The 27,921-nt window shown below is 38.9% G+C and overlaps 2 protein-coding genes and 1 pseudogene across 2 annotated transcripts in view; 2 read left to right on the top strand and 1 right to left on the bottom strand.

Annotated features, from left to right (window-relative positions):
- LOC119912832 (GTPase IMAP family member 7-like) overlaps window positions 1-4,416 on the top strand; it is a 63,101-nt gene extending 58,685 nt beyond the window's left edge. The window contains exon 3 of the mRNA XM_038732054.1: window positions 3,922-4,416. Coding sequence (XP_038587982.1) covers window positions 3,922-3,974 — 53 coding nt within the window. The 3' untranslated portion in view covers window positions 3,975-4,416. The remainder of the gene's footprint in view (window positions 1-3,921) is intronic.
- Window positions 1-27,921, bottom strand: part of LOC119912835 — a 101,775-nt pseudogene that overhangs the window by 22,640 nt on the left and 51,214 nt on the right.
- Window positions 7,627-10,919, top strand: LOC119912836 (GTPase IMAP family member 7-like). Its single transcript, XM_038732059.1, has 2 exons — window positions 7,627-7,721; window positions 9,630-10,919. The coding sequence occupies exons 1-2, from the start codon at window positions 7,715-7,717 to the stop codon at window positions 10,514-10,516; spliced, it is 894 nt and encodes a 297-aa protein (XP_038587987.1). The 5' UTR covers window positions 7,627-7,714; the 3' UTR covers window positions 10,517-10,919.

The following is a 27,921-nucleotide window of genomic DNA, read 5'->3' as shown; positions in this document are numbered from 1 at the left end:
AATAGATTTATAATCCAAACTTGTTAGATCTTACTCTCACCATAATTTCTTTTAGCCATTTTTAGCCAAGGTGCCTCAGGTTAGGTTTGCCTGAGGCAAAGTGGTTGATTTTCTACTATGAGAGGCCATATCAACGTGCGCCGCCACTGAAATGCATCTTCACGCAATTGGCCAGTAAATTAAAACCAAAACCTGTTGAAAGTGAATGACAAACACATCCTTTTCAATTAAGGGCCTGAGAGCATTTTGTTCTGCTTTTAAAGAAAATTTCATCTACTTCATTCAATACATTCGCATTTCGCAATAGACGTTTCGAAATCACATAGCCTACCCAAAAAACAAAATAAATAGCTGTGATTGGACCGGCGGGTATTTGTCAGCATAACATGTGTAGAAAACCAGACTGATCTGCAGACCGAAATTGAATGAGTTCGCGAGATCAGGATGGTCTCAACAGGCTAGCCTCAGGTACCTCGTTTGTCAGCATTTTAGACCTCAAGACAATCATTGAGTTGGAAGCCTGTACTATAATGTGAATTACAAGATTAAATGTCATCTTTATAAAATACCTTTGAAAAAGAAAAGAAAAAGGTGAAATTACACAAAGGCAACCAACAATAAGAATGTCAGTTTGAATGCAGATTATGATCATTGATTTTCATTTAATTTTAGCCATATGTCAAAAATTATAGTGGTATATCTATAGTGTTTTTTTTCTGTAGCACTTTGAGATTGCTCACTCAATGTAAAGTGCATTTACAACTTTTACAATTATTATTCATTCATATCAGGACAAGTGGGAACTCTAGTGTTAAAACCCTCCCGTTGTCGAACACGACATGAGACTAACTTACTCCAGTTAGCTCAGTCATGTTGTAACTAGGATATCCGCTGGAAAAATATTTTTTCATGGACCGTTTACATTTACGTTTAGTCATTTACCAGACGCTTTTATCCAAAGCAACTTACAATTGAGGACTAAAGTAAGCGAGTCATCGTGAAGAGGCAAGAACAACGCAAGATGTGCTCAAAATACAAAGTTCAGGCATTGCTCAGAGTAGCAAAAACCAGAAAAGGAAGGATTTAAAGCAGAAGGAAGGGGATTTTTTTTTATGTTAAGTACTCAGTCTTCAGTTGTCTTTTGAAAGCTGTCAGGGATTCTGCGTTCCGGATGAGGGTGGAAAGATCATTCCACCAGCATGGAACCGTGAATGAGAAAGTTCTGGAGAGTGATTTTGTGTTGTTTGAATCACTAAGTTTGAATCACTATCTTTTTTGACGGTGAATCACCGTTTGAATCACTAAGTTATTAAAGTTAAACAGCTAACAGTTAGCCCTGCTAATCTATGATAACCTTGACTAATTACAGAAATGTGCACACATAAATAGTAATGTTTGTCATCATTGGTTTTATAAACTTTACAAACACCAGATTTGTCTAAATGGGGATAGTGACATGAAAAATTGTAGCGAAACTCTCCTCATTACTAACATTACTACTATTAGCAAATGCTGTGAGAGAACTTTCAACAATTCCGGGCACTTGCTAACAAAATGTGAACTGTGTCATGCGATAAACGTTTGTTTGTAAGTAAATATTATTATCATATTAAAATGAAAACATGGGTGTAAGTGCTGCAAACATGCATGCTGCTCACCTTCTCCATTCAGCCCGGAATAGAAGAGGGACAAGACAGAGCCTTCAGTTCACAACAGTTCGGTTATGTCATGTGACTTCCAAGGGCATATTTCAATACAATATTTCACTGTAATAATACTGTTTAATGATGTGAAATCCTTAATTTCTTTCACTGTGTTGCTGTGATATTACAGACCTTGTTGTGATATAACAGCAGGTTTTAGATTGCAAGATTTTACTTAAAATAAGAGTTAAATGCTGTAAAATCCAAGGATACTGTAGTTTTTACAGGTATTCATTGGGATATTACAGGGAAACTTATTTACAACAAGTTACTGTAAAATAATACTTTTAATTATTATGAAATGCTGTAGTCCTAGGCCCGATGTACAATAGGCACCCTGAATGGTGTGTCCATCCAGGCAGAGGACATTTAGGGGAATCACGTTTTCTGACGGCTCTTTCAGAGCTGTGTCAAGAAGGCTACAGACTCTCTTAGTGCAATAGAAGATTGCAATAAACAAGCTTTTATTTTGTAGGCAAAACCACTAAAGAGGAAGTTCATGTGAGTAACTGTTGATGTCATAACAGATCTTTTTTTAAGCAAAGCTATCAAAGTATTGATTTATTTATATTTATTGCCGCTGTTAAAGCACCATGATATGGCAGTGGTGCCAGATATTATTGTGCTGGGCAGTTTTGGCGAGGGTCCATAATCACAGAGAGAATTAATGTGTTTCCCTTGTCAATGTTTATATAAACTTTATTTAATATCTGGTTTATAATGGCCTGTGGTGCAGAGACAGTGACAGTGTTTCACATTCTTGGCTTACATTTCCATGTCACATCTGTCAGTGGCAAAGTCGCCAGTTTTACTGAATAATTAAGTAAATATAATTACTTTATAAATCTACCTTGAGAAACCTAATTTCTTGACTGGCCACTCTCTGCTGTCTGAGAAGAGACATCTTTTGTGCAGTGTCAGACACAGTAGTTGTCTTACCCTCTATGAAAGTTAGGGGGCAGTGGTAGGCTGGATAGAATATTGCAATTCACAACCCTCACCAATAGATGCCACTAGATCTTACACACTGAACCTTTAATAAAACCCCTACCAAGATGTGTTCATATTAAAAGTGACCAGTAGATGGGTCTGGGTCTCTCTGGATAATCCGTAAATCCTTTGTAATACAAAAACGAAAATACTGTCTATCTGTTTTTTGTGTCAAAATGAAAAACCAAATAACCGTTTTTGGTGTCAGAATCAAAAAACGAAAAACCAATTAAAAACGGCCCGTTTTTAGTTTTTGGCGATTCATTGTATCGTTATTTCTCTTTGAACAAAGAATGAAGAGAGTCTCTGAACTTCAGTCAATTCTTTTTCGTTATAAACCGAAAACGAAAGTCGCGTCGTCTATTCCTTTTATGGAAGCTAAAGCAAGTGGTAAAACCTTCAAAATAAAAGTAGCCCATGTACCATGTAGTTAGAAAGTGATTATAGACTAAAACTGAACTAAAATAACGTTTTTACTAGGTTATAAAACTAAACAAAATCTGGGTGTGAAAAAAACACTTTAATTAACTGAAATAAAAATAATAATAAAATAACTCTGGCTGTTAGGGAGAATTAAACATTTGTAAGAGAGTATGTATTAAGTTCATATTATTTAATTCATGTTGTAGTTTCCTAACATATTTATAGGCCTTCTTGCTATGTGGGAGCTCAACCAACAGAGGTCACTCTGCCCCCTTCTGTGGCGCTAACAGGCAACAAGGTTTTGACCTTTTGACTTGTGTTTATATCAAAGAAAAGGCTGCACTGCGACCAGAGGAAGCTGATCACTGAGTTTGAAGGGTGTGCAGAACGTCACCTGCCTTCAGCTTCTTTCTATGGTGCTATAGCTGCTAAAAACTCTCAGCTTCCACCATCTACTGTTATGCGTTAAAACAAAACTCTTCCAAAACAAATCTGTGGAGTTGTAAACTTTTTATTTTCCTTTGCAGTTTTTGGCAGTGTAAAATACTTATGTTAGTTAAGTAGAGTAAATAATTTTAATGCAGCCTGTAGTTCTTATAAGTTATGCGTGAAACCTGGTGCGCATTACTGAGAGTCAAAAATTATCTCTAGCTCTCAGGCTTTCAGATCTTTTAATGTTTTTTGGGTTTAATTCTGTTTGATGAACCATCAGGAAAAGGCAGTGCTCTGTACTGTTCATACTTGTGTAAAGTCAAATAAAAGTGAAGTTGAGTCATTTAGTTTTTCTCCCTGGTACTCATCTCAGGACCTCCCAGATTTTCCCCAATACCTGGAGGATGTGAGCCTGTGCAGGTTTGAGGACTGATGATCGTATCAAGTCTGGCCCCATCACTCTCTTCAAATTAATGCTGGACTGTCAGGACAAAGCAGAACACCACTCCTTCCTCCAGCACCATAAAAGGGTCCTGTTGGCACTTTCAGATATTTCTATCATGATTTACGGTAAACACACCTTGTAATTGTGGCACTGTTTTTGTAAATAAGGATGATGTCAACTTCTGTATTTTAATACACATTCATATCATATACAGTAGGCAACAGTAAAGTGAAGCAGGGCTCTGCAGTGCTCTTTCACTCGCATACGCCTGTGGTGTGTAACATATGTGCATTTGACTCTAGCAGCTGGACAGGTGGTCAGTGACCTCTTAAGGAGGGAGTAGTGATTGATGGTTATGTAGGGAGTGAACCCTTCTATAGAATTTGACCTCTGACCCTGTGTTATGTTACCTCAGAATAGTACTGTACCCTTCTCTGGTACCAGATACCTAAACATGTCCTATATAAGCTATGTTTGATGTACAGAGAGACAGTGGCCATCGGGCTGGGTCACTCTCCAAGCTGCTGCAGAGCTTGTAATTGATGCTGAACTCCTTGATGTAATAAACTTTTATGATCAAGAACATGTCAAGCGGATTTCTTCCTCAACACATCATCGCAGCATTATTGTTCGGACACCAAACGCCCTTAAATGATTTACAAGCACAGTTGGTTAGTGAAGACTAAAACCTACTGCAAATATTGCTATAATGTTGTGGTTATTATATAACAGTCATTTATACTAGTTCCTCCTCCAGGCTGTGGTTAGAGCCTCTGCAGTGGACAGATGTAGATTTAGTTAAAAATCAACATTTGTAGGCCTATGTCAAGTGTTCAGATCCAATAGTCTTTACTGGTTTTCACATCATAAAACTGTCATTGCACACAAGGAGAAGGAGCTCCGGCATATTATGTATATAATACATAATTATAAATTAATTCTGTGCTACTTGAACATTTTTGGACTACTGTCCTCCTTAGAAAGGTTAGCGTAGCGCTACAAGTAAATAACCAAGCTTGGAACAGATCCATGATATAATCTCATTTTAACCCATGGGATTTTATTATTATTAACTTATTTTTAAACAGAGCATTTCTTTACAAGAGACACATTCGTTTCAACTGGAAAGGTGATTTATGAAACATCAAAATTTAAAGATCAGGTTTTGGGCAGTTTTAATAATACTAAACCAACAGGATGTTAAGGCCCATGCTGCAGAGATGCTAAAGGATAAAAGCAAACTTTTACAAAAGCACAATTGCCACCAGAATGTCCTGACACCACCACCCACAGGTGTGCTGCACCACCTAAAGACAAGTCACCCACATGAAACACCACACAATAAGGCTCAGTTAAAAGGTCCACACACACACACACAGCAGTGAAGGGAAGACAGGCTCCCACAGTCCTCCACCACCCTGTCAGTCTGGCAGAACACTCAAAAAAAGAGGGAAAAGGGCTGAGGGAAGTCACAGCCATAAAACAAGTAAATTGCCCCACCCTTAGCAGAACCTAGCAAAAACATTCACAGGGCCTGTTCACTTGTAACAGAGTCTCATAAAAAGAATTCCCATTTAAAATCAGGACACAAAATCAGTAGTTGATCAGGCAGGCAAAACAGCAGTGGTTATATAACCCTCAACTAATGCAGTAAATCATCCACCCAGCTCTGACTCCACCTCATTCAAGGAGCAGACGTTTAAGGCAACTCAGTGTATCAACCTTCACGGCCATCTCTGCAGTGAACTCTAGCAGAACAGGCCATGTAGTCTACAGGGTCTCAGCGACAGGTGGCTTAAAATGCCTGTAATAAAAACAAATTAAAGTGTTCACAAAAGTTTGATGGCACACCATCGAAAAACCTAACCTGCTCCTTGACCCCACTACAATACAAAGCATCAAGAGAGATCCTGAGCGCTCCCTGAACATCAACTCTTAATGAGGTAATTGTCTCCAGGTGTGTGCCCGCTACTGGAGAGGCAGGGTGGCGGTACACGAGAGGGTGAAACTAGATTGTGGCATTACTAGGCCGAAAGCCTACCCATCACAACAAGAAAATGGATAACCACACAGGCTAACTAATTCACTCATATACAAGCTTACATTTAAACAGCTAGCCTTGTTATCAAACTCGAACCATCGGTTAATATTTAGTTTTATCAGAGTTATTAAGCAGCTAGCTATAAATACACAAACACAGTAGTTTTTTTGTTTGTCTTTTTACTAAAGGGGACTGGGGCCAAACTCCCCTAAACAGATGAGAAAGTCTGAGTACATTGTTCAATCTTCTCCAGAGCAGCCTTTACTGCCAGTTAACAATCTGAGGGGTCATCAGTCAGATGAACACCAAGCTTTATGTGGTCATTCACAAACACCTCAGAAGAAAAACCTTCTGATATTCCCTCTGTCACATCACAGAATACCGACAGCAACTTCTAGTGACATTTTCTCACATCTGATACAAATCATCAAACTCAGAGCAGGACTGAGTTCTCTTCCTTTTAACATATCAAGCATGTCTCACAAAACAAGCAACACGCAGCACTGAATCAATCTGTCCACACACATCCCTCACACTTAATGTTGCAAGGATAAAGATAGAATCACACTGACAGTGCTGTACATACTTTTGAAAACAAATTGCAACAAACAATCAGGAACATTAACTCGATCCAGTTACCATCGCATATTACACTCAGCCTCCAGGAAACAGATAGGATGGCCAAGATAACAGCAGATTTCTCCCCAATACTCAAGTTTTTCCTTTAATGTTCACCAGGTTTCACACATAAGTAGGCCTACATAACTAATGAGAACTACAGGCTGCATTAAAAATATTTAATCTACTTAACTAACATAATAAGTATATTAGATTGGAGAAAAATGCAAAGGAAAATAAAAATTATACAACTCAACAGATTTGTTTTGGAAGAGTTTTGTTTTGACTCATAACAGTAGATGGTGGAAGCTGAGAGTTTTTAGCAGCTATAGCAGCATAGAAAGAAAAGCTGGAAGGCAGGTGACGTTCTGCACACCCTTCAAACTGATTAGCTTCCTCTGGTAGCAATGCAGCCCTTTCTTTGATATAAACGCAAGTCAAAAGGTCAAAATCTTATTGCCTGTTGGTGCCACAGAAGGACTATTTCACAGAAAGGGGCACAGCGACCTCTGCTGGTTGAGCTTCCACATAGCAAGAAGGCCTATAAAGATGTTAGGAAACTGCCAAACAGTTATTATTTTATTAGTTATTGTTTTTATTTCAGTTAGCTAAAGTGTTTTTTTCACACCCAGTGCTACTTTAGTTTTACTAAAAAAACGTTATTTTAGTTTAGTTTTAGTCTAAAATCACCTTTCTAATTACACGTCACATGGGCTAAATTTATTTTGAAGGTTTTACGGGTTACTATGCCTTCCATAAAAGGAATAGACCACATGACTTCCGTTTTTGGTTTATAACGAAAAACGAATTGACTGAAGTTAATTTTAATTGGTTTTTCCTTTTTTGATTCTGACACCAAAAATGGTTATTTGATTTTTCGTTTTGAAACAAAAAACAGATCAGTATTTTCGTTTTAGAATTACAAACTAATTACGGATTATCCAGAGATACCCAGACCTTAAAGCACCGCCCCCACATTTCAAACAAAGTGAAAGTGAAATTAGAAGAAATCCTGCATCAGAGCAGCGGATTTTCCTCCTCACTGATCTCTCTTATAACAACATGGACGGTGAGTTAAGGTTACTTCTTTCACTTTGCCAACACTGCTCACTGAAGGGATATTTTAATGTAACCTAACAATAACGTATATTCGGGAATCACATGGGCCTATTTTGCTAAATTAGCCTTGCAATAATATTTGAAACAAACTGTAGACTAACTATTGTAGGCCTAATCAACAATCAGTAACCAGACGGGAAGTGAGTAAGCTATTTTCATGAGGCAATCGAAAAGGGAGGTGACAGCCACAAGCGGGACGCAATGCCGTGAAACAGTCAAGCTCGTGCTCGTCTCACTCACACGCCCGCCCGCTGCCAGAGCTGAGCTCCACCCCTCTGCACCATGAACTTAAATGGAAACAGACAGTTTAGCATATTGTAACCCAGATTCATGGTTATTATACAGAAACTATAACAGTGTTTCCAGTTAGTCACCGTATTAAACACGTCCTTTTTACAGTATTACCTGAAAACAAAAGGAATTATATGGTAATTAACTATTTTGACTTTGCAAAAAATGTATGTGATTTTATAGGTATTAACTATAGTAGCCTCTAACATGTGAAAATGCCAACCTATATTATTTTAAATATTATTATCAGGTTATTATCCTGTTAATGTCTACTTATTAGCAGGGAAACAAAAGGCAGGAAGTAAAATAACCCAAGACACATGAGGAAGGACTAAATAAAACAGGAACTAACTAACAAAATAATGTCATTGTTTTAGATACACATTTAATCAACATTTAGGTGAATATAAGCATCAAATTGGACTCATACAGGATGGCAAATACTAACTGAATCCATTAAGCGATCAGGGCCAAAAGAACATGTTATAGTCTGCACTTTGTGGCGGTCTCTAATATAACGGTACAGGCGGAGATAAATAAATAAATAATATGCCCAGAGAGAGAAACAATGACTTCATTGCTCATTATATTGTTCAACACTTTCACACACACACACACACACACACGGACACACACAGCAGCCCATTACTTGACCCAGATGTCTGCGGCATAGCAACAGAGTTTAAATTTCAATAGCCTGAAATATGCCAACAACGACAAATCGTTAAAGGAGAGACCGCAATTCCGCCCTTTATGGTATCATAAAAGTGTAATTATTTTACACTACGCCAGCTCATAGGAAGCATAGTATCATATGTTTCCCTATACTAACTGGAGGATGCATGATAACACCAATACGACTAAAACAAACAAGCAGCAATGCAGAGTCTGATACAGCAGACTACAACATGTTCGTGGTCTAATCTTGTGTTAGATCAATTTTGTAGCCTTCTGTGCACAATAGTGATTGCCTGCTGGAGAAGTGCAGCCATCCTGTCATGATGACAGTCATACGGTGCGCAGCATAGTTCATTTGGAAAACATGTTTATTTTAGCCTGTTTGTCTTGTTGATGTAAATAATACTAATTCAATTGACAAATACATTCTTTTTATTCAAAATAATGGTTATAAAATAGTAACAAATTACTGACCCCCACAGATGCATGATTTTACTTCTTCCGTGGGATCTCAGCCCCCACTGGTTCCCTCGTACCTTGAACCCTATCCTTATTCAAAGCTGTTCACAAAATGATCCTCAGTGGACTTTACCACAATAAATAGCTTATTGTTGAACAGCGATTGATAGGCTACTGTATAAATATTTACTGTGTAAATAATTTGAGGTGCTTTTGATCATTAAAACACATGTGGGCTTTTTAATGTATTGATACAATTATTAATTTGTGTATTATGCTAATGTAGATATTTTCTGAGTAGCCTACTAACAGCTTATTTTTTCATTATGATTTTTGATCAATGAGATTTTTTTGTAATTGAGTTTTTATGTATCTTTATCTAAGAAAACAAAACACAAATGTACAGTGTAAATTACTGATTTTCTTTCAGGGTCAAACAGAAGAATTGTCATCTTGGGAAAAACTGGAGTTGGAAAAAGCAGCCTGGCTAACACCATATTTGGAGAGGAACAGTTCGAGATCGATGATTCTTTCAATTCTGGAACAAGAAAATGTCAAGCAGAGACCAGATCTGTCAATGGAAGAAGCATCACTTTGATCGACACTCCTGGTTTCTTTGACACTGATAGATCTGAGGAGGAGCTGAAGTCTGAGATAGTGCGCTGTATCGTAAAGTCCGCTCCTGGTCCTCATGCTTTTCTCATTTTGCTTAAATTAGAGAAAGTCACAGAGCATGAGCAGGCTGTCATCAACAAAATAATCGAATACTTTTCTGAAGAAGCTTTCAAATATGCAATAGTTCTCTTTACTCATGGTGACCAGCTCCGTAAAGGACAGAAAATTGAGGATCATGTCCAGAAGAATGAGTACATGAGTGAGCTGGTGAAGAAGTGCGGAGGCCGTTGCCACGTCATTGATAATAACTACTGGAACGAAAACCCAAAGGATGAATACAGGAGCAACCGGTTCCAGGTGGAGGAGCTACTTAACACAATAGAAAAGATAGTGATGGAAAACAATGGAAACTGCTACACCAATGAGATGCTACAAGCAGTGGAGGAACAAATACAACAGGAGGAGAAGCAGATTAGACTGGAATCAGAAAACATGTCAGAGGAAGAGATCAGAAAGCTGGCTGAGAATAAAACAGTCAGGGAGGTTTTGGCCAAATATGTAGGTATTGGAACAGGTGCGTTGTTAGGAGCTTTTTTGGGTATGCCACTGGGTGTATTGGGATTGGTTTCAGGAGCAGTGATGGGAGGTGTTCGAGCATATCAAGTACACAGCAAAGAGGGCAGTAGTTTCTGTCAAGAATAGAGCACAATTAAGGTTAGATGCTATAATGGGCAGTCCAAAGTCAAAACAGTGTTAAAACCTGTCATGAACCGTGACTCCTGAACAAGGGGGAGAAACTTTAACCATTGAGATGATTGTATTTATTCACATGTAATGCGCTTTTTGCAATTGTGTAAGCTAACCAGAAAATATAACTTAATGTATGTACAGGCCTTCTTATGCTGTAGCAATAATAGTTGTAAGTGTTGTATGCATCTCTGTGGGCATGTGTCTATGTATATGACTTACAGATTCTCATACCTGTAAATACTGCTGCTCAGTATCTCTATGCTATAGACTTACATTTGTGTGTCTCTCTAGTTATTTTGTTCCTTGTTTGTGAAACGAACAGAATACTGGTAATAAATAAATAATTGGAAAAGAATAGCTGTGGTTCTTTATAGATTACAATGTATCGCTAATATGAGCAATTCATGAATTAATTAACACATAATAAAAAGTTTTTACTTGGTAAGGTTATAGCTTTATGAATGGTGTATTGGGAAAGACTAACTTTACCATCCTTTGAGCCAGTGGGGGAGAGTAACAATATTCAGATATTTGTACTGTGATTGAGTATTTCCATTTTATGCCACTTTATACTTCTACTCCACTACAGTTCAGAGGAAAATATTGTATTTCACCACATTACTTTTATTATATATTATATCTTTAGTTACTTAACAGTCAAATTATTTAAAAAGGACTGCTTTTATAATTTGTGCAGCAGACATGGTATTGGATTAATTATTTTTACCTGTATCTGAGTATATCTACACAGTGGTTTTGCTACACAAAGTACAAGAGCTGAGCGTTTCCTCCCCCTGTGTTTGCAGATTTACTTTTACCATGGCTATGCAGCATCCTATAAGAGGCCATTTAGGGTGAATCCACACAAATACATACAGACACACAAGCACCAACAATGTGTGCACAGACACTGAAAACGGGCACATACACAGTGAAAGGTTCCACGCTCTAACCCTTTCCCACCTTCAAACACAGTGGGACACAGGCTACGTGTCTGTGTGCATGTGTGTGTCTGTGTATAGAGTGTGTGTAAACTAATTTCAGTGCGCCCGGAAGCGGTTTCATTGTAACAGAGCTGCAACCTGGACCTACTCCACAGTGTTTTCCATTTAGCCATTTGTGATGAATGATGTTTAGGACTTTTTCATCCGTGTCGTCTACTGCATCCAATCTATTCAGGATAACCCAATAACCAGACATTATACTGAGTTATGGCACCTTACAAGGACTATTCATTCTATGATTTCTGTGGAGTCGAGAGACTGCACCGCTGTTTTAGAGACATTACATAGGCAATTAATTCTTATTCTACAGCAACCTCAAAGTCAGACATGCCAAAGAGGCATTGCCTCCTGGTCCAAGGTACGATTTGACAGCGGATCCGATTAACCATTGTGTTCTTTATTTTGTCACAGACAACATCTTAGTATCCCATTACAGGATTGCACACCTCTGTCCAGAGGTGTGGACTCAAGTCACATGACTTGGACTTGAGTCAGACTTGAGTCACAAAAATTATGACTTTAGACTTGACTTGACAAAATCAAAGAAGACTTGCAACTCGACTTTGACTTCAACACCAATGACTCGTGACTTCACTTGGACTTGAGCTGACTTGACACTCCCCCGCCTGAATATAGTAATTTTTTGCTGTAAAAGAAGCGCAGCCAGCCGCTCCGCGATCTCCTGTCCGTGTCCCTGTCCGCCCCAGCACTGGGGACAGAGCGTTTGCTGTCAGGGCCCCGAGGCTCTGGAACAACCTGCCCGAGGAAATCAGGTCGGCTGAGTCAGTGAACTCTTTTAAGTCCCTTCTTAAAACATACTTTTATAGGAGAGCCTTTCCCGATCTTATTTGACTTTATTTTATCCCTTTTATTTTATTCTATTTTACTAATTTTATATTTATCTTAAACGTGTATTTTAGTCTTTTCAATGTTTTCATGCTTTTATCTTGTATTGTTTTTGTATTATTGTCTCTTGGGTATTATTGTCTTTACACTTGTTAAAGCAATTTGTAACTTGTTTTTGAAACGTGCTCTACAAATAAAGATTATTTTTATTATTATTATTATTATTATCATTATTACATGAGAAGAAAGTAGATGACAGAGGGAGACACATTGAGTGATGAAGAACAGAAAAAAAGAATATAAGAGCTTAAGTGGCTTTACAGAAAAATGTAGCTGAATTTCTGGAGAGAAAAAAAAGACTTTTTCCTTTCTTGTGTAGTATAATGTGAACTATCTAAATGTGCATTTTATTTTATGATGGTGTGACATAAACAAAGTCAGCTTGCAATGATGCTAAACTACAATGAAGTTAACACACTAGTTTTTTATTCTAGTTTTTCAAGGGATCAGACAGACAATCAAAGAGAAACAAAAGACAGCAGTATGCCAACATAACATCATGTCATGGGGGTTAAAATAAAAACAAGAATCAAAGCAATGTGAGAACAGAGAGGAGCAGCTTTAAAGAGTCTTTCTGTCTCTAAAGGACCCCAGGAGGATTCCAGACTAGGGCATGGCGCCCTCTTTGTAAAGTATCTGAAACAGTGGGATATAGTCAAGAAAGAGGCTTATAGGCTTGATCCACTGAAATAAACCTCCTTGCAGGTGTAGGACTTTAAACAAAAGGGTTGGGAGGATTACTTTAAAAATGTAATAATATAAATTACATTATAATGTATAATTACTAATTACTTGTTATTACTAGTGTATTTCTAGAGAAATATACAACAGCTTCCATCACCATGAAATCAAAATGCATGTTTAAATGTGTTTTATTTGATGTCATCATTATGGCAGTATCTGGCACATCAATGACAAAAAAAATATGTTTTGTAGGTATTCTTGATGATATTTAAGAGCAATTTAGAAAAGAATTTTAAAATGTTGATGACTCATTCTGCACTTACTGAAAAGATTTCTCAATATAATGCTGCTGAAGTATAGTGTTTGATGATCTGATTACTGGACAAAAACACATTTTTTCACTGATTTTGGTGAAACTGGATCAAATATGAAAGAGAAATATTATATATTCTAGTGTTCTCTCTGATGTCTCTGTGATTCACAGAGTTTCCTGATGGACAGATGGCTTTACTTGTGGCTGAAGTTAGTTAACAGCTAACTGCTGTTAATAGCTCAGTTAGCTGTGCAACCACTGGTCAGATTAGCTCTGCCTGTACTGAGAGCTCAGAGTACCGGGGGAGTGTTTGTTACACCTTTACTCAAGCACTGGAAGTTTTCAGGCCATTTGGGCGGGCAGCAGGGAATGATTGAGGGGTGACACCTCGCTCAGCAGCATCCCCGTGAACACGGCATGAATAGGACGGAAAACACAGCCTCAAAGACCAACAGGGAATCCAGTACTGGGCTGATTTACACAGAGCTTCTTGATAGATAGCTCTGATTTTTGGTAAACCGCCAACTGTAGCCTGTCTGCCTGTATCTGTGGCTGGTTAGCTCGGGCGGTTAGCCGTGCTGCTAGTGGTTCTATTGTTATTTATTAGTTTATTTAGCCCCGGGGTGCCAAAAGCCAAATACAGCTAGAACAACCTCTACTGTCTGTATTCACAGTGGTCAAACTGGCCTCTGCTGGTCTCGGAGGCTGTGCTCCGTCCCGGTCCAGGTGCCGTGTTTACTCATTGAGAGCTGGAACTGGTCCACACAGAGTCTTCATGACAGGGTGGGAGCGTAAACCTGGCGTAAACACACATTCGGCACTACTGGTGACTGTAAACGCCAATCAGCACCTGCAGCATGTCCCTCCCTAGCTTTGTGTTTTAACAGAAACACATACACATAGACCGTTTATTAAAAACATATACAGAGGCAAATTGCACTGCGTTTTCTGTTTCATGGAAACCTTATGAGTAATCCCCGATATTACAAAATGTAGGCCCTACCTGTAATCTGATTACGTCTTTTTTTGTACTGTAACAGAATATAGTTTCTCCCCAGTCTCAAAATTTAGACATGAAAGGGGCATTTCCAGAGTAGGAGCCTATGTCTGTTTTGCACTTGGTAACCTACATTGTGGTCTTGTGGTCTTCGGGTCATTAATGTTGAGGAGTTGAAGAATACTGACTTTCAAGAGACTGTAAATGGGAATGTTGACATAATAGAAACAAATGTGCTCTCAATGTGTTAACACAGGTCTTTTATGATGAGCAATGCCAACAACCAATAAGATGTGCTGAGATTGACATGTGACATGTCCAGAGGGAGAGTTCCACCACGAGCGCTGATGCCCCACCATGTTTTATTACTCCATCATTATTCATAGATTAGCACTGGGCGTGCACGCCAGAATCGAACAATCATACTGTTATGGTTATGGGCCCAGGATCACCTAGAGATGGTTGTCAAAAGTGCAGGGCAGAAAGCTCTAAAGATTCTAAGAGACTATTAATAGTAACAGTACAGGCAGAGACTGGCAAAGGTAAGCCACATGTAATTAGCCTGTATACAGGCTTCTATAAAAAGGGGCGAGACAAAGCGCCGAAAGTTTCTGAAGAGGTGAGCAGCAAGGAGTATGCATTCAAGATGGAGCGCGGTGTCAAGGCAACAGGTCTTACGTGACAGAGGACTTCAGCATTAGCAGGTAAGGCGGTAATACTGCAAGTTAGCCACAAAGGTCTATATATTAATATATTATATATTAAAAAAGCTATGATAGCTTTAATATATTCTGAAAAAGTAAATATATAATGCTATATGGCTATATAAATAACTGTGGTTCAGACAAGCTAGCTCATTTTAGCTAACGTTAGCTAGTTAACTGTTAGCATCAGATAACAAGTTAACCAAAATTGATGTTTAATTGCGATCTATATGTCACAAATGCACTAATATTGGGGAACGAAATGAAAACATTGTTTTGAAGCAATTTTTATCGTATCGTTTATTTAGAGTTTGTAATTTCCTGGAATACTTCAGTTAACATTATGTAAAAAATAAAACAAAAGATGACTCATCCTGGCCTAATGTTATATCAGTAGACATGCCTCACTGCTTAATGTTAATGTTACTGGACAAAACAAACACAACTTCACTGATTTTGATGAAACTGGATCATGTTTTATGGAGAAAATATTTTTAGATTTTCTCTGCTGTTACTTTGGAGGTTCTCAGACAAGGGCAGGGGGACCCAGCAGAGAATGACGGCGCTCCCCCGCATAAAGTTAACATTAGCAGGTTAGCTTTGGTAGCCCTGCAGCTAGCGGTCTTATTAGCTGACTCAGCCCCGGGAGTCAAACCCGGCAAGAAAACTTGTTAACGTTATTTAATGTCGTTGCGCTGGGTTTGCTGTGACTTTATGATGTCTTTTTGTAGTTTTGATTGGACAATGATTGTGCTGTGTGTCTGTTAGCAGGTTAGGTGTGCATGTAATGCAAAGTTTGACTTCAACCTTTTCACGAGAAAGTCAATAAAAGTAATTTTGACCGTTTTAAAATATGTGCCACTTATCATTAGTTGAATGAAAGACAAACTGCACTGTGATCTCTCCCCCACTTTAATTTGTCTCCTTATTTAACATTATGTCTGGTGCTTAAAAAAGAGCAACATAACATATGGTTAGCGTTAAACCAGGTTTTTTGCGAGTGCAAAAGAACAATCAACTAACCGGCGAAAATGATAAGAATTTGTTAAAAATTGCATATCTCCCTGACAACAGTTAAGACCACACACACGCACAGTGCTACAGTGACTCAGCCCCGCTTCCTCTCACTGACATTGCCGTCTGCAGTCACTATGGCTGTCCCTCGTGTTCACTCCGGTAACTCATTAACTTTGGGCCTCCGCGACTAATTTTGTTAAAGGAGTTGTGTTTTGAAATAATTCGCATTAAAACCAAATGAACAACGAAAGGTAAAAGATACAATGCGAGCGATGCTAGAAGAGACGTCTTCCATTTCAGCATCACTGGATTTAACGTTATTAAACAAGACGCCCAGTAAACTGTAGTTGATAACATTAAGCTAGCTGGCCTGTTGTTGGCTAACAGACATTTGTAATTCTCAAAGCTAAACTAATGTTAACCCCCAACAGAGCTATCGTTATATCTGACCTGCGCGTGCAGTCGATATTGACTACCAGCTATGTACAGCGTGCTAGCCTCAAAAACCCACCCAGGTGTTTTCAACATTAACTTAACGTTAGCTCTCCTTATTAGCTAGACTCCTTACATGCTTGCTAATAACTTTTTTCTGGGTCTCCGACATTGACAGCATTGTGTTGGACTGATTTGTGCAGCGGTATTCGAGAGGGAGAGAGAGCGAGCGAGAGAGAGAAGGACGAGTGAGTGAGAAAGAGAGAGGGACGCGCGAGAGAAAGTACTGCGCAAATGCGCTATGGCGCTCTGCAATCAAATAGATTTAAAATAGGCCTAGTAAAAAAAACGAAAAATCAATCTGTGGCGGTCAGCGTTGATATTGTGGCGGGCTGCCACAAATAAATGACCATATGGGAAACACTGGTGTGCATTCCAGGATGGTGTTTTACTCATCTGTTTAGCTGATCTGTTTAGCTGATAAGGGCTCCCCAGCAAGCAATAGCCGTCATTTCACCGTCTAGGTTTACTATAGACCTGATTTAGTCCGGCTATGAGTAACCCACTTCAAGCCACAATAACTTTACAAGTGGTTACATGCCGTTTTTTGCCAAAATAACTTGCAATGTGTATGATATTCCATCATTTAAGCAAGGTCTACAGTGATTACAAAGTGATTTTTTATTTCATTTCTTACGCATGATTTACGTTAACTTAACGTTACTCAATGATACCCACGGGTTTCCTTGTGCCCTTACAAACTCTATTATCTGAATTCAGAGGGGGTGAACATAAAACATGTACAACCTTACCTATTATAATTTGTAATGAAAGCCACGCATATTTTACTCACTATTGTTAGATCATTATGATATGAAACTATGAGTTTTTAACTTTTGACACTAAATATTTATTGCAAATTCTCCAGCATACACTCAGCAAAGACAACAATAAATATTCAGAACAGAACACTTACATTCATTCAAAAGAATAAAAGCAACTTTCTCTATTTGGTTGTTCTAATGCAACATGGCTAAAACGTGTCCTGTTCAAGTATCTTCATATTTTCCATAGAGATAAATGGGTCAGTAATAAATACTTTTAAATTAAAAAGAAAAAAACTTTATAAATGATTTTTTTTAACCTTCATTAGAATAATAATTAGAAATATACTGTATGTTTTCATTTAAAATCATTTGATGATAGTAGTCATGTCTTATGGGAAAACAGTCAACATGGTCAAATTATAATGTTTACTTATATTCATATTCTTACATATTCCACAGTTATGGATCCCATTTACCCGAGAGATTGGCGCCAACCGAGACCCATCTGATGTTCTTCTTGCATCAAGTTGCAGCTTAGATGAAGATTTATTTTATTATTATCTATGTTTTTATTACCGAATGTTGTTAAAATTGTTTCATATATATATATGAACTGTTTTGTATTTATAATATTTTAGCAAGAATTCCTTTATATTTTCATCATGTTGTATTATCTTAAGTTGTCTACGTTGTAATCCTTTTTCTTAATAAAATCTTTATATTTAATTTGTTACCATTACTAAATTACCATTTATGAGAACCTGTTATGTTTAAGTAAAAAAAATCCTTTAGCCACTATTCTTTTGTCTATTAGAGGTAGATATATAGACCCATTTTCACCATCTAATACACATCTATATGTAGCCGTTCAATGGTGGTCTAATGGATGACTAGACTAGTTTTGGGATATGGCTAGATGTCTACCAAACTTTCACTGACAGCCCAAATTCAGCCCTGTTTTAGCCTTGACCGATTTTCAACGTCTATTAGACGTCTGTATGTAATCGTTCAATAGTGGTCTGATGACTAGACTAGTTTTGTATTTGTATGGGCTAGTACTCGTTGCCTCCGTTGGTTAGGATGGTTGAGGTTAAGATTAGCCAATCACAGGCAGAGAAGGACAGGACATGGCTCAATGCCGGTGGGCGGTAAATAAGACGGTGGAAACAGCCTGGCTCTGTCCACATGTAATAAAACCCACTTCACTGTACCTCTAAAGATCGTAATCAACGTTTTATATTTTATTCACAGTTGTGTTTAATCTAGACAAAAAACAAATTGTAACGAACGAACTATAATGTGGCTATGACTTGGAACCAGCAGAGAAAGGTAGCACTGTTCCCGTGGACAACAATCATTTTTACACTTCAGCTTTTGTAGTCATTAAACAAACAAGGTTCATGTGCCGATTAGACCATGAAATATCACCCAGCAAGGCTGGTTGGAGTGAAAGATCCATGTGTTTTAAGGCTTATTAGATTTCAAAACACTGTGTAACTGTTTATAATATTATGAGAAAGGATATAACAACTCTGGAAAGTTGTTACGCCAAAAAGTATTTTATCTTGCATGACAACAACAATCATAATGTCAAATTCCAGAGTCTACCAGAAATGTGTATTTGCACATATCTTGGCCAACTCAGTGCTTTGCCAGATGATGTTGTGTTGCGTGGCAAATGTTTTAGCCAACAGACCCAGCAATGTTTTCTAAAACCCCCTGCGTTGACTTCCAGTCGTCTGCGTCGATGCAGTGATCTTAATCAAATTAATAAGCATGGTTGTGTTTTTCAGAGTAGTGCTATTGCCAGTTTGAACACTGCCTAAGAATTGTGTTTTAAATATATATTACAATTACTTACACAGGAGCAACGTCAATCCATGTTTATGCCATCTGGCATAGATATTTTTTTCTCAGTGATCCCTTTCCAATGTATCCTCCTCCCAACATCATCATGGAACATGTGGGCAAGGATGTCCCGGCGTAGGAAAGTATTTGGAGCAGCAGCAGCAGGAGGAACAGCAGCCCTTAGAGGGGCGTCTGTTGTATTGGAAGTGTTGAGCGGAGGTGTTACAGGATATCATGCAGCTGAGGGAGCAGACACATCACTGGAAGCAGCAAAGAGGGCAGCAGGTGCTGTCATGAAAGATGAAGCAAATGATGTCGTGGAGGGAATATTACTTCCAAAGTTAAAACAGAGTTAAAGCCTTTAATGATACGTGACTCTTGAAGAAGCAGGAGAAAATGGTCTAAACTATCTTTAAACTTTGAGCTGATTGTGTTTATTCATTTGTAATACGCTTCTTAGAATTATGAAAGCTAACCAGAAAATATAACTTACACATACATAATCTTGTTAGACAGGCCTTCTGCTGTTCTACCAAAAAACAGGTCTTTGTAGATCACAATGCAGACCAAGCTTATAAGAACAAAGAATGAATTGAAACATGAAAAAATTATATTTCTCCATTTCTGTTTTTCATTGGTAAGGTAATTGATTTATGAATGGTGCATTGGAATAATTACATCTATTTCATAACAGAGGAAGCCAAATATGTTTGTCAAAGATTACTGTAAAGAGTGAAACAAGAATAAGATGTTAATGTTTCACATGTTATCATCTTAGTTCGGTATGTTAGCATTTGTTATTAGCATAAAACAAAAAGTACAATTGAGGCTGACATCATTGGTTGGATGACATTAGTTATGAAAGTATCTGGTCATAAACCAAAGTATTGGACAAATTAAAAATTTGGTCTGATGACAGCGCTAGATAGTCAGGTGATCAGTCACCTTCATCGTCTGGGAACCGTGAATGTCTGTATTTCATGGAAATCCATTTAACATTTGTTGGAATATTTCAGTCTGGACAGATTTTGTGCCAAATCATTGAGCATATTTTTTAACAGAATAAGTGAAAACTTTGATCTGCTGGTGGCCCAATGTCAGGGGAACACCAAAGTCATTAGCATTCATGCTCTGACTGGGTATTTATCAAATTTCTAAATCACTAAAAGCCCAAAATGAACAATCTAATAGTGGTATAAAAGTCTTGGAGGCAGAGTATTTCTACACTGTGGTATTGCTATATTTCAGTACAAGATCTGAGTACTTTGCTGACACTACCTGAGAAGAAAAAAGAGATGAAGGAGGGAGACACATTAAGCGATGAAGAACAGAAATAAAGAATGTAACAGCTTCAGTGTCTTTGCAGAAACATTTAGTTAAATTTCTGACAAAAAAAATACTGACTGAGAATTTTAAAACTTAACTGTCTTTGAATTTCACTGACGTCTGTGATTGTCTCTGATGCTGCATGTGCTCGTGTTGTGTCTGGCTATGTTGAGATCTTGATCTCGATGAGATTACCTGATTAATAAAGGTTATATCTATTTCAGTGGGCTAGAGGTTGTCATATATTGTACTGACTATAAAGCTCTACAATCTGTGATGTGTGATTTTGAGATATATAAATAAAATTGACTTGACTTGAACTAAAACCCATCACACTTTAGACACCAGAGGGCCCCAGTACCAAACTGTTCTGTTTTAGACAGAGGGACTTTCAAACTCCTTCAAGCTGAAGACTGCAAACTGCCACTTCCTGTAAACCTTCCCTGGTCACAGGTCAGAGCTTGACCAGCCAACAGAGGTTCCTCACATATACCTCGGTGTTCACACAACTTTGGTTTGAGCCTAAACATGTCAGGCAGGGATGAGCAGCTCATTAATACAATTAGCAATTTTGTTGCAGTTTCTTATCTTTTGACATTTGTTTTGTTATTTATTTACTCAAAGCATTAGGCTTTAATTATCCTATAGACAAACAAGCCTGTTGATAATCTTCATCCTGGTCAGCGACCCTGTGGTCACTCAAGTGGTACAAGACCGTGTACTGCATCTGCTTCATCCTCTACTTGGCTGTGGTGGTGCTGTGTGGGCGAGTGCACTGACAGTCTCCCCATCTCCTTCGGGCTTTTAAAATACAGTTAAAAAGACAACTGCAGCATGCCTCTGTTTCTTATTCTCACCCTGTATTCAGTAGCTAAATAAAATGGGTGGTGAAAATGCACTTTTTTTCTGTACTGCCAATGTTGACTGTGAGTTAAGGTTACCTCTTATTCTTTAGACAACGTTTTAGTGAATAGTGATATATCTTTTGCCCTATGCTTTTGACTCCAATGTGCAGATAATATTTCCCTTCAAGTACAGATAAAATAAACAAAATCATTTTAAATGAGAAATCAGAAAATCTTAAATAAAGGTTGAATTGAATTAAAGTAATGTTTACTCATTAATGCATAAATCACTATAACCCAATGACCTTAACATTTTTGTGAAACTGGTCATTCTGCGTAATGAGTACTTTTACTTTTAGTACTTACAGTCCCCTCCAAAAGTATTGGAACAGCAAGGCAAATTGCTTTGTTTTTGTTGTTCACTGAAGACATTTGGGTTTTAGATCAAAAGATGAGTTCATGAGACAAAAGTTCAAAATTTCAGCTTTTATTTCCTGGTACTCACATCTAGATGTGTTAAACAACTTAGGAGATATTACTGTTTGTATTAGACCACAGCACTCTTAGGTGAGCAAAAGTATTGGAACAAATAATCTTAAAGTAAATAACATTTAATATTTGGTGGCATAACTCTTACTTGCAATAACTGCCTCAAGCCTGCGACTCATCGACATCACCAAACTGTTGCATTCTTTATTTGATGCTATTCCAGGCTTTTACCGCAGCTTCTTTCAGTTTGTTTCGGGGTGTTTCTCCCTTCAGTTTCCTCTTAAGGAGGTGAAATGCAGCTCTGTTGGGTTAAGGTCAGGTGATTGACTTGGCCAGTCAAAAACCTTCCAATTTCCCCCCTGATGAAGTCCTTTGTTTTGTTGGCAGTGTGCTTTGGGTCATTGTCCTGCTGCGTGAAAAAATTCCTCCCCATTAGTTTCAATGCATTTCTCCGTAAATTGGCAGACAAAATGTTTCTGTCCACTTCTGAATTCATTCTGCTGCTACCATCATCAGTTACATCATCAATAAATATTAATGAGCCTGTTCCAGAGGCAGCCATGCACGCACAAGCCATGACATTACCTGCACCATGCTTCACAGATGAGCTCGTATGCTTCGGATCATAAGCATCACAGCATGACCACAGCATCACCATCACTTTGTAGAGATTAATCTTGGTCTCATCAGTCCATAAGATTGTGTTGCAGAACTTTTGCGGCTCGTCTCTGTTCTTCTTTGCAAATTTCCATCTGGCCTTCTGATTCTTCCTGCTGATGAGTGGTTTGCATCTTGTGGTGTGGCCTCTATATTTCTGCTCTCTGAGTCTTCTTCCAACAGTAGATTGTGATACCTTCACCCCTGCACTGTGGAAGTCGTTGGTGATGTCACTTACTGATGTTTTGGGGGGTTTCTTCATAGCTCTCACGATATTTCTGTCATCAACTACTGTTTTCCTTGACCGACCTGTTGGACGTCTGTTGCTCAGTACACCAGTAGATTCTTTCTGTTTCAGGACGTTCCAACTTGTTGTGCTTGCTATGGCCAATGTTTGTCCACTGGCTCTTGTCGATTTTCCTTCTTTTCTCAGCTTGACAATGGCTTGCTTTTCTCCCACAGACAGCTCTCTGGTCTTCATGTTGGTTTATCCTCTTTAACAGGAAATGCAGTCTTTGTAGGTTTGAACCTCACTTGAAAAATGGGTGGGTTCAAACAAAGGGTGGTATGTCCTGAGTTGTTTAACGCTTCTAGATGTGAATACCACGAAATGAGAGCTGAAATTCTGAACTCTTGTCTCATGAACTCATCTTTTGATCTTAAACCCACATTTCTTCAGTGAACAACAAAAACAAAGGAATTTGCCTTACTGTTCAAATACTTTTGGAGGAGACTGTAAATCCACATATCTCTGTCAAACTAAGTAAAGCTCCCACTTCCTGGCAACATCCATATATTGTTAATATATGTTAATTAATATGTTAATAATAATATATTGTTTTATTCTTACTTGAAAGGAACTTGTTCTCTATAATTTAGATATTGAGTCCAAAAATATTTCACTATTCACTAAAACATGACATTCAGAATGTCTACTCTCTAATCTGCATGGTGCTCCTTTTAAAGAGGTAACATTATGATATATTATAATATTATAGGAACGGTATTATGAAAGCCACAACACAATCACATACCACAGTCCACCTTGTGTGCTTGCTGAGTGCCTGTGTGCCTCATATGATACATTAACCTAAATAAATGCAGGGGTGATTTCAGACCATTTTTTGGGGTGCTGAAGCACATTTTGTCCACATAACTTTTTGAGAGCATTTGTTTAAAACGTTCCTAAAAACAGCTTGCACAAAGAAATGTTAACAACAAATGAAAATGCTTTGAGAAGGTCGATTTGCACAATAAGAAAACATGCAATGCAATATAGTTTTCCCTCATATAATAAATACATTTTCACCGTAAATTGGAGCAGAAAATGTCTCCAGAATGCAGGAAAACTTTTAATGCTCTAAATTTTCTGGTTAGCTGTTTTTTGCCAAAGGAAACAGAGACCAATGTTTCTTTTTTAATTTGTTTTTAAATATGTTTATTAGTGCAATAAGGCATGGTAATGACACATATTTCAACAAAAGACAGGAATACAACCAACATTATCCAGTGGGTTTATAAAAAACTGGAGATCTACTCTATGAATGCTGTTAAAATCTTTTGAAGTACTCTGGCTGATCAGTCAGTCCGAAACATTTTTTGCTTCATCTAAGACAGACTGAGCTTCGTTCTTGTCAGCCATTGCTGCCCCACTTGCTGCTTCCTGTTGTGTGTCTTCTCCTTCAGCTTTAATATATTCTCTAAAACCTTTTATCACCGCTCCAACTAAAGCAAATGCCAGTGCGCTTAATGGCATTGAAGAAATGACCACCCCACTCAATACTACACCAATAAAAGCTCCAAATAATGCACCTTTTGTGGCACCTGCCACTTGGATCAAAAGCCTATTAAACATGGTGACCTTACCCTGCTCTCTGGTCTCTCTCTTGTTTTTTGATAAGCATCTAATCTGCTCCTCCTCCTCTTGTATTTTTTTCTCCACTGCTTGTAGCATCTCATTGGTGTAGCAGCTTCCGTTGTTTTCCATCACCATCTTGTCTATTGTGTTAAGTAGCTGGAACCGGTTGCTCCTGTATTTATCTTTTGGGATTTTATTCCAGTATTTATTGTCAACGATGTGGCACCGGCCTCCGCACTTCTTCACAAGATCATTCATAAATTTATTCTTGCAGACAAAATCCTCAATTTTCCATCCTTCACGGAGCTGGTCACCATGAGTGAAGACGACTGTCTTCTGTTTGACCCTGAAAGAAAACAATATCCATCAATAAATATGTACATTTGTCTGTTTTCATACACAAGAAGATAGACATAAGTTCAATTATCTTATATTATTTAAATCTACAAAGGCCCACATTTACCAGTAGATGAACTGTGTGCTGGCAAGGGGTTTAATGTTTTTTGGTGTCTAAATATTTTGGCATATTATTAGGCCTACTGTGAGCCACACAGCTAAGCAACTGGGCTTTTCTGCTGTGAAATGGCAAAAGGTTAGGCCTTTTGAGTGATTATTGTGAATGCTTTGATTAATAAATGTAAATAAATTACTGATTTGTTTGTGATGACAGTTTTGTTTAGTTTTAACAGCTAGCACGTATAGGCATTGTCCACTGTGCTCCAGGTGCTGTGGGTTTCTGATAGGAAAGCAGCCTCTCTGTGTTCTGGGACGTCCAGATTTACAGATTACAGATTTGTGACAGGTGTGATATTTTCTCATTACTGTGCGGCGACTGTTAACCGTTTGTGTTGAATGAATGGTTTATTCATTTATTTATTATTTATATAGAAAAAACTAACAATTTGTGTGAATATGAAATTTACAAGAATCTTATATGTGCTTACACCAATCTATGCACACAAAATTACTTTGCAACTGAAAAAAAGAAGAGGCTGAAGCCCAAAGCTTACACAGTATTTGCCTGTGTGTTAACACATTGACTTGGCACTGACCGACAACATTTATGTTTGATTACAATTTTGCAATTCAGAAGTCGCGGACAAGCCCTGAAGCTGTGAGCAATGCGCGCTCTCTCTCTCCCTCACTCTAGTGCTCTCTCTATGCAGGCAGTCTGACTAACGCTAGTGGGGTGGTCACATAGGTGAACTTCAAATAAAATGTATCAATTATTGCGAGTAGCCTCCGCTCTTTGAAGACCTTAGAGAGAGGCTGAGTCATGAGGATTATCGCAAATTAACATGGAAATATTTTGTTGCTGTTGTTGAGTTACATTCGGGGCTAAAGACCCAGAAAAATGACCTGGCGACGCCGTTGCCTTCAAGCTAAATATGGAAAACTACCACTTCCTGTAAACCTGGTCACAGGTCACAGCTTGAACAGGTTCCTCACTCATACCTCAGTCTTTACTCAACTGTGGTTTGAGCCTGAACACGTCAGCCAGGGATGAGCAACTAACTATCATATTAGCAGTTTTGCTGTTGCTGTTTCTAACCATTAATTTAGGGCTACAACATTTGTAAGCTAGCTGAATTCTCTCTCTAGGAAATGAAGTGCCATAGGATGCTTTATTACTGATTTACTGTACTACCTGGCTTGCATTTCTTATCTACATATTTCAAAATCATATTATTTTTTTACCAGCTATGTAGCCTGTAACCCACACCACAGTCAGCGTGTGAACAACAGTTCTATTTCGTATAGGCGTTGCCCTCTAAGGCTATTGCTATTGGGTTTACCCCTACGCGCAGCTGCGCGGCACTGAGAAAAGTTATCTACACCCACCCACAGCATGGGCTTCACGTCCTCCCCACTCCCCGGCGCGTTCACAGGATCAACGTCACTGTAAGAAAGACTGCCAGCGCCACGGTCGGCCTGAGGCTGCTATGGGCTCAGCTCCCTATGTCGTTCCCCGACCTCCAGCTCCACCAGCCCAGTGTTGCATGCCCAGGGTGCCGGGGGTAGCCTGGCCCCGGGGGAGCGAGTATTAGCTCCCCTCCCCCGGTGGCCATGCCTTGCCGTCAGATTGACTCGCGCGTGCCCACTACGCATACCCGTGATCCTCCCTCTAAGAAGAAGAAGAAGAGCGCTCCTCTTCCCTCCCAGCAGCTCACCTACCTTGGTGTAGTACTGGACTCCTCACTCTGGAGAGCGCAGCTCTCTCAGGAGAAGGTGGATGTTCTGGTGGAGCTGCTCCGTCCTGGTGGTCCCCCTGGGCCTCCTGCACATGAGGAGGTTGCAGTGGTGGTTCATCCACCTGCGTTTTGACCTGGTGAGACAGAGACGGTGCCTGATCGCCTACAGTTCTCAGCCTTGCTGGTGATTCTGGTGCCTCCAGTGGTTGCTGGCGGGGGGGATGCCCCCTGTGGGTCTGGCCGCTGAGAGGTGGAACCTGGAGTGTTTGGTCTCTCCCGTGAGGTGATTTGCACCATCCAGGGGTCAAGAGCCTCTACTCAGTCCTCTTACTCCTCCAAGTGGTCATTGGTCCAATGCTGGTGTTTGAACCAAGGGTGGGAACCGGTGGCCTGTCCACAGCTGGGGGTACTTTCGTTCCTCCAGCTGCTCATGGACAGGGGTTTTGGTGACAGGACTCTCTTTGCTCACCCCCTAGTGAAGCATTTCCTGAAAGGGGTGCGGAGTGGGATTTGGTGCTGGTCTTACGCGCACTAACCCAAGCCCCTTTTGAGCCTTAAGGACGGTGGACCTGAGGTTTCTTTTGGCCAAGGTTGCCTTACTTGTGGCTCTGACATTGGCCAAGAGGGTCAGCGATATGGCTGCCCTCTCTGTGGCTCTGTCGTGTCTCAGGATGACGGGGTGACGGCAGCTCGTCTGTCTCGTGCCCCAATCCTGCATTCATGCCTAAGAGCATCACCAGCTCCTTTGAACAGCGTGGACGGCGAGTTAGGTTAGGCTACTTTTTCACATGGCCTAACACTGCTACTATCACTGCAGTGGAGAGAACAAGAACATGTCACTGCTACTGCTAGTGAGAAACATTTATAGTTTGTAAATGTAAATTATATTCAATTACTATTTCTTATTTCATGGGCTATTTGAGATTCATAATCATTTTCATAAACGAAGCATTCAATTTTAAAAGTTCAATAAATGCATTATTTTTTCAAAGTCAATCAGCAATCCTGTTAATAATCTTGATTTAAATTATGAACAAAATTATCCTGATTATGATTTTTGCCATTATCGAGCTGCCAACATTTGTACCTTGAAACAAAAGGGAATGTTTAGAACGAGGGTAAACTTCAGCATTATAATATGGTGATTAACAATTTTGACTTTCCATTTCATGTGATTTTTCAGGGCCAAAGGAACCTGATGATCCCTATTAAAAGCTGTTACAAAATGAATTTTTTTTACTACAATGGATAGAGTGAA

The sequence above is a fragment of the Micropterus salmoides genome, unplaced genomic scaffold, assembly GCF_014851395.1.
Source record: "Micropterus salmoides isolate LMB-PRFRI ecotype aquatic unplaced genomic scaffold, ASM1485139v1 Ms_hic_scaffold_2, whole genome shotgun sequence".
Taxonomy (NCBI): Eukaryota; Metazoa; Chordata; class Actinopteri; order Centrarchiformes; family Centrarchidae; genus Micropterus; species Micropterus salmoides.
The sequence above is the reverse complement of the archived record's forward strand: the minus strand, read 5'-3'. Positions and strand labels throughout refer to the sequence as shown.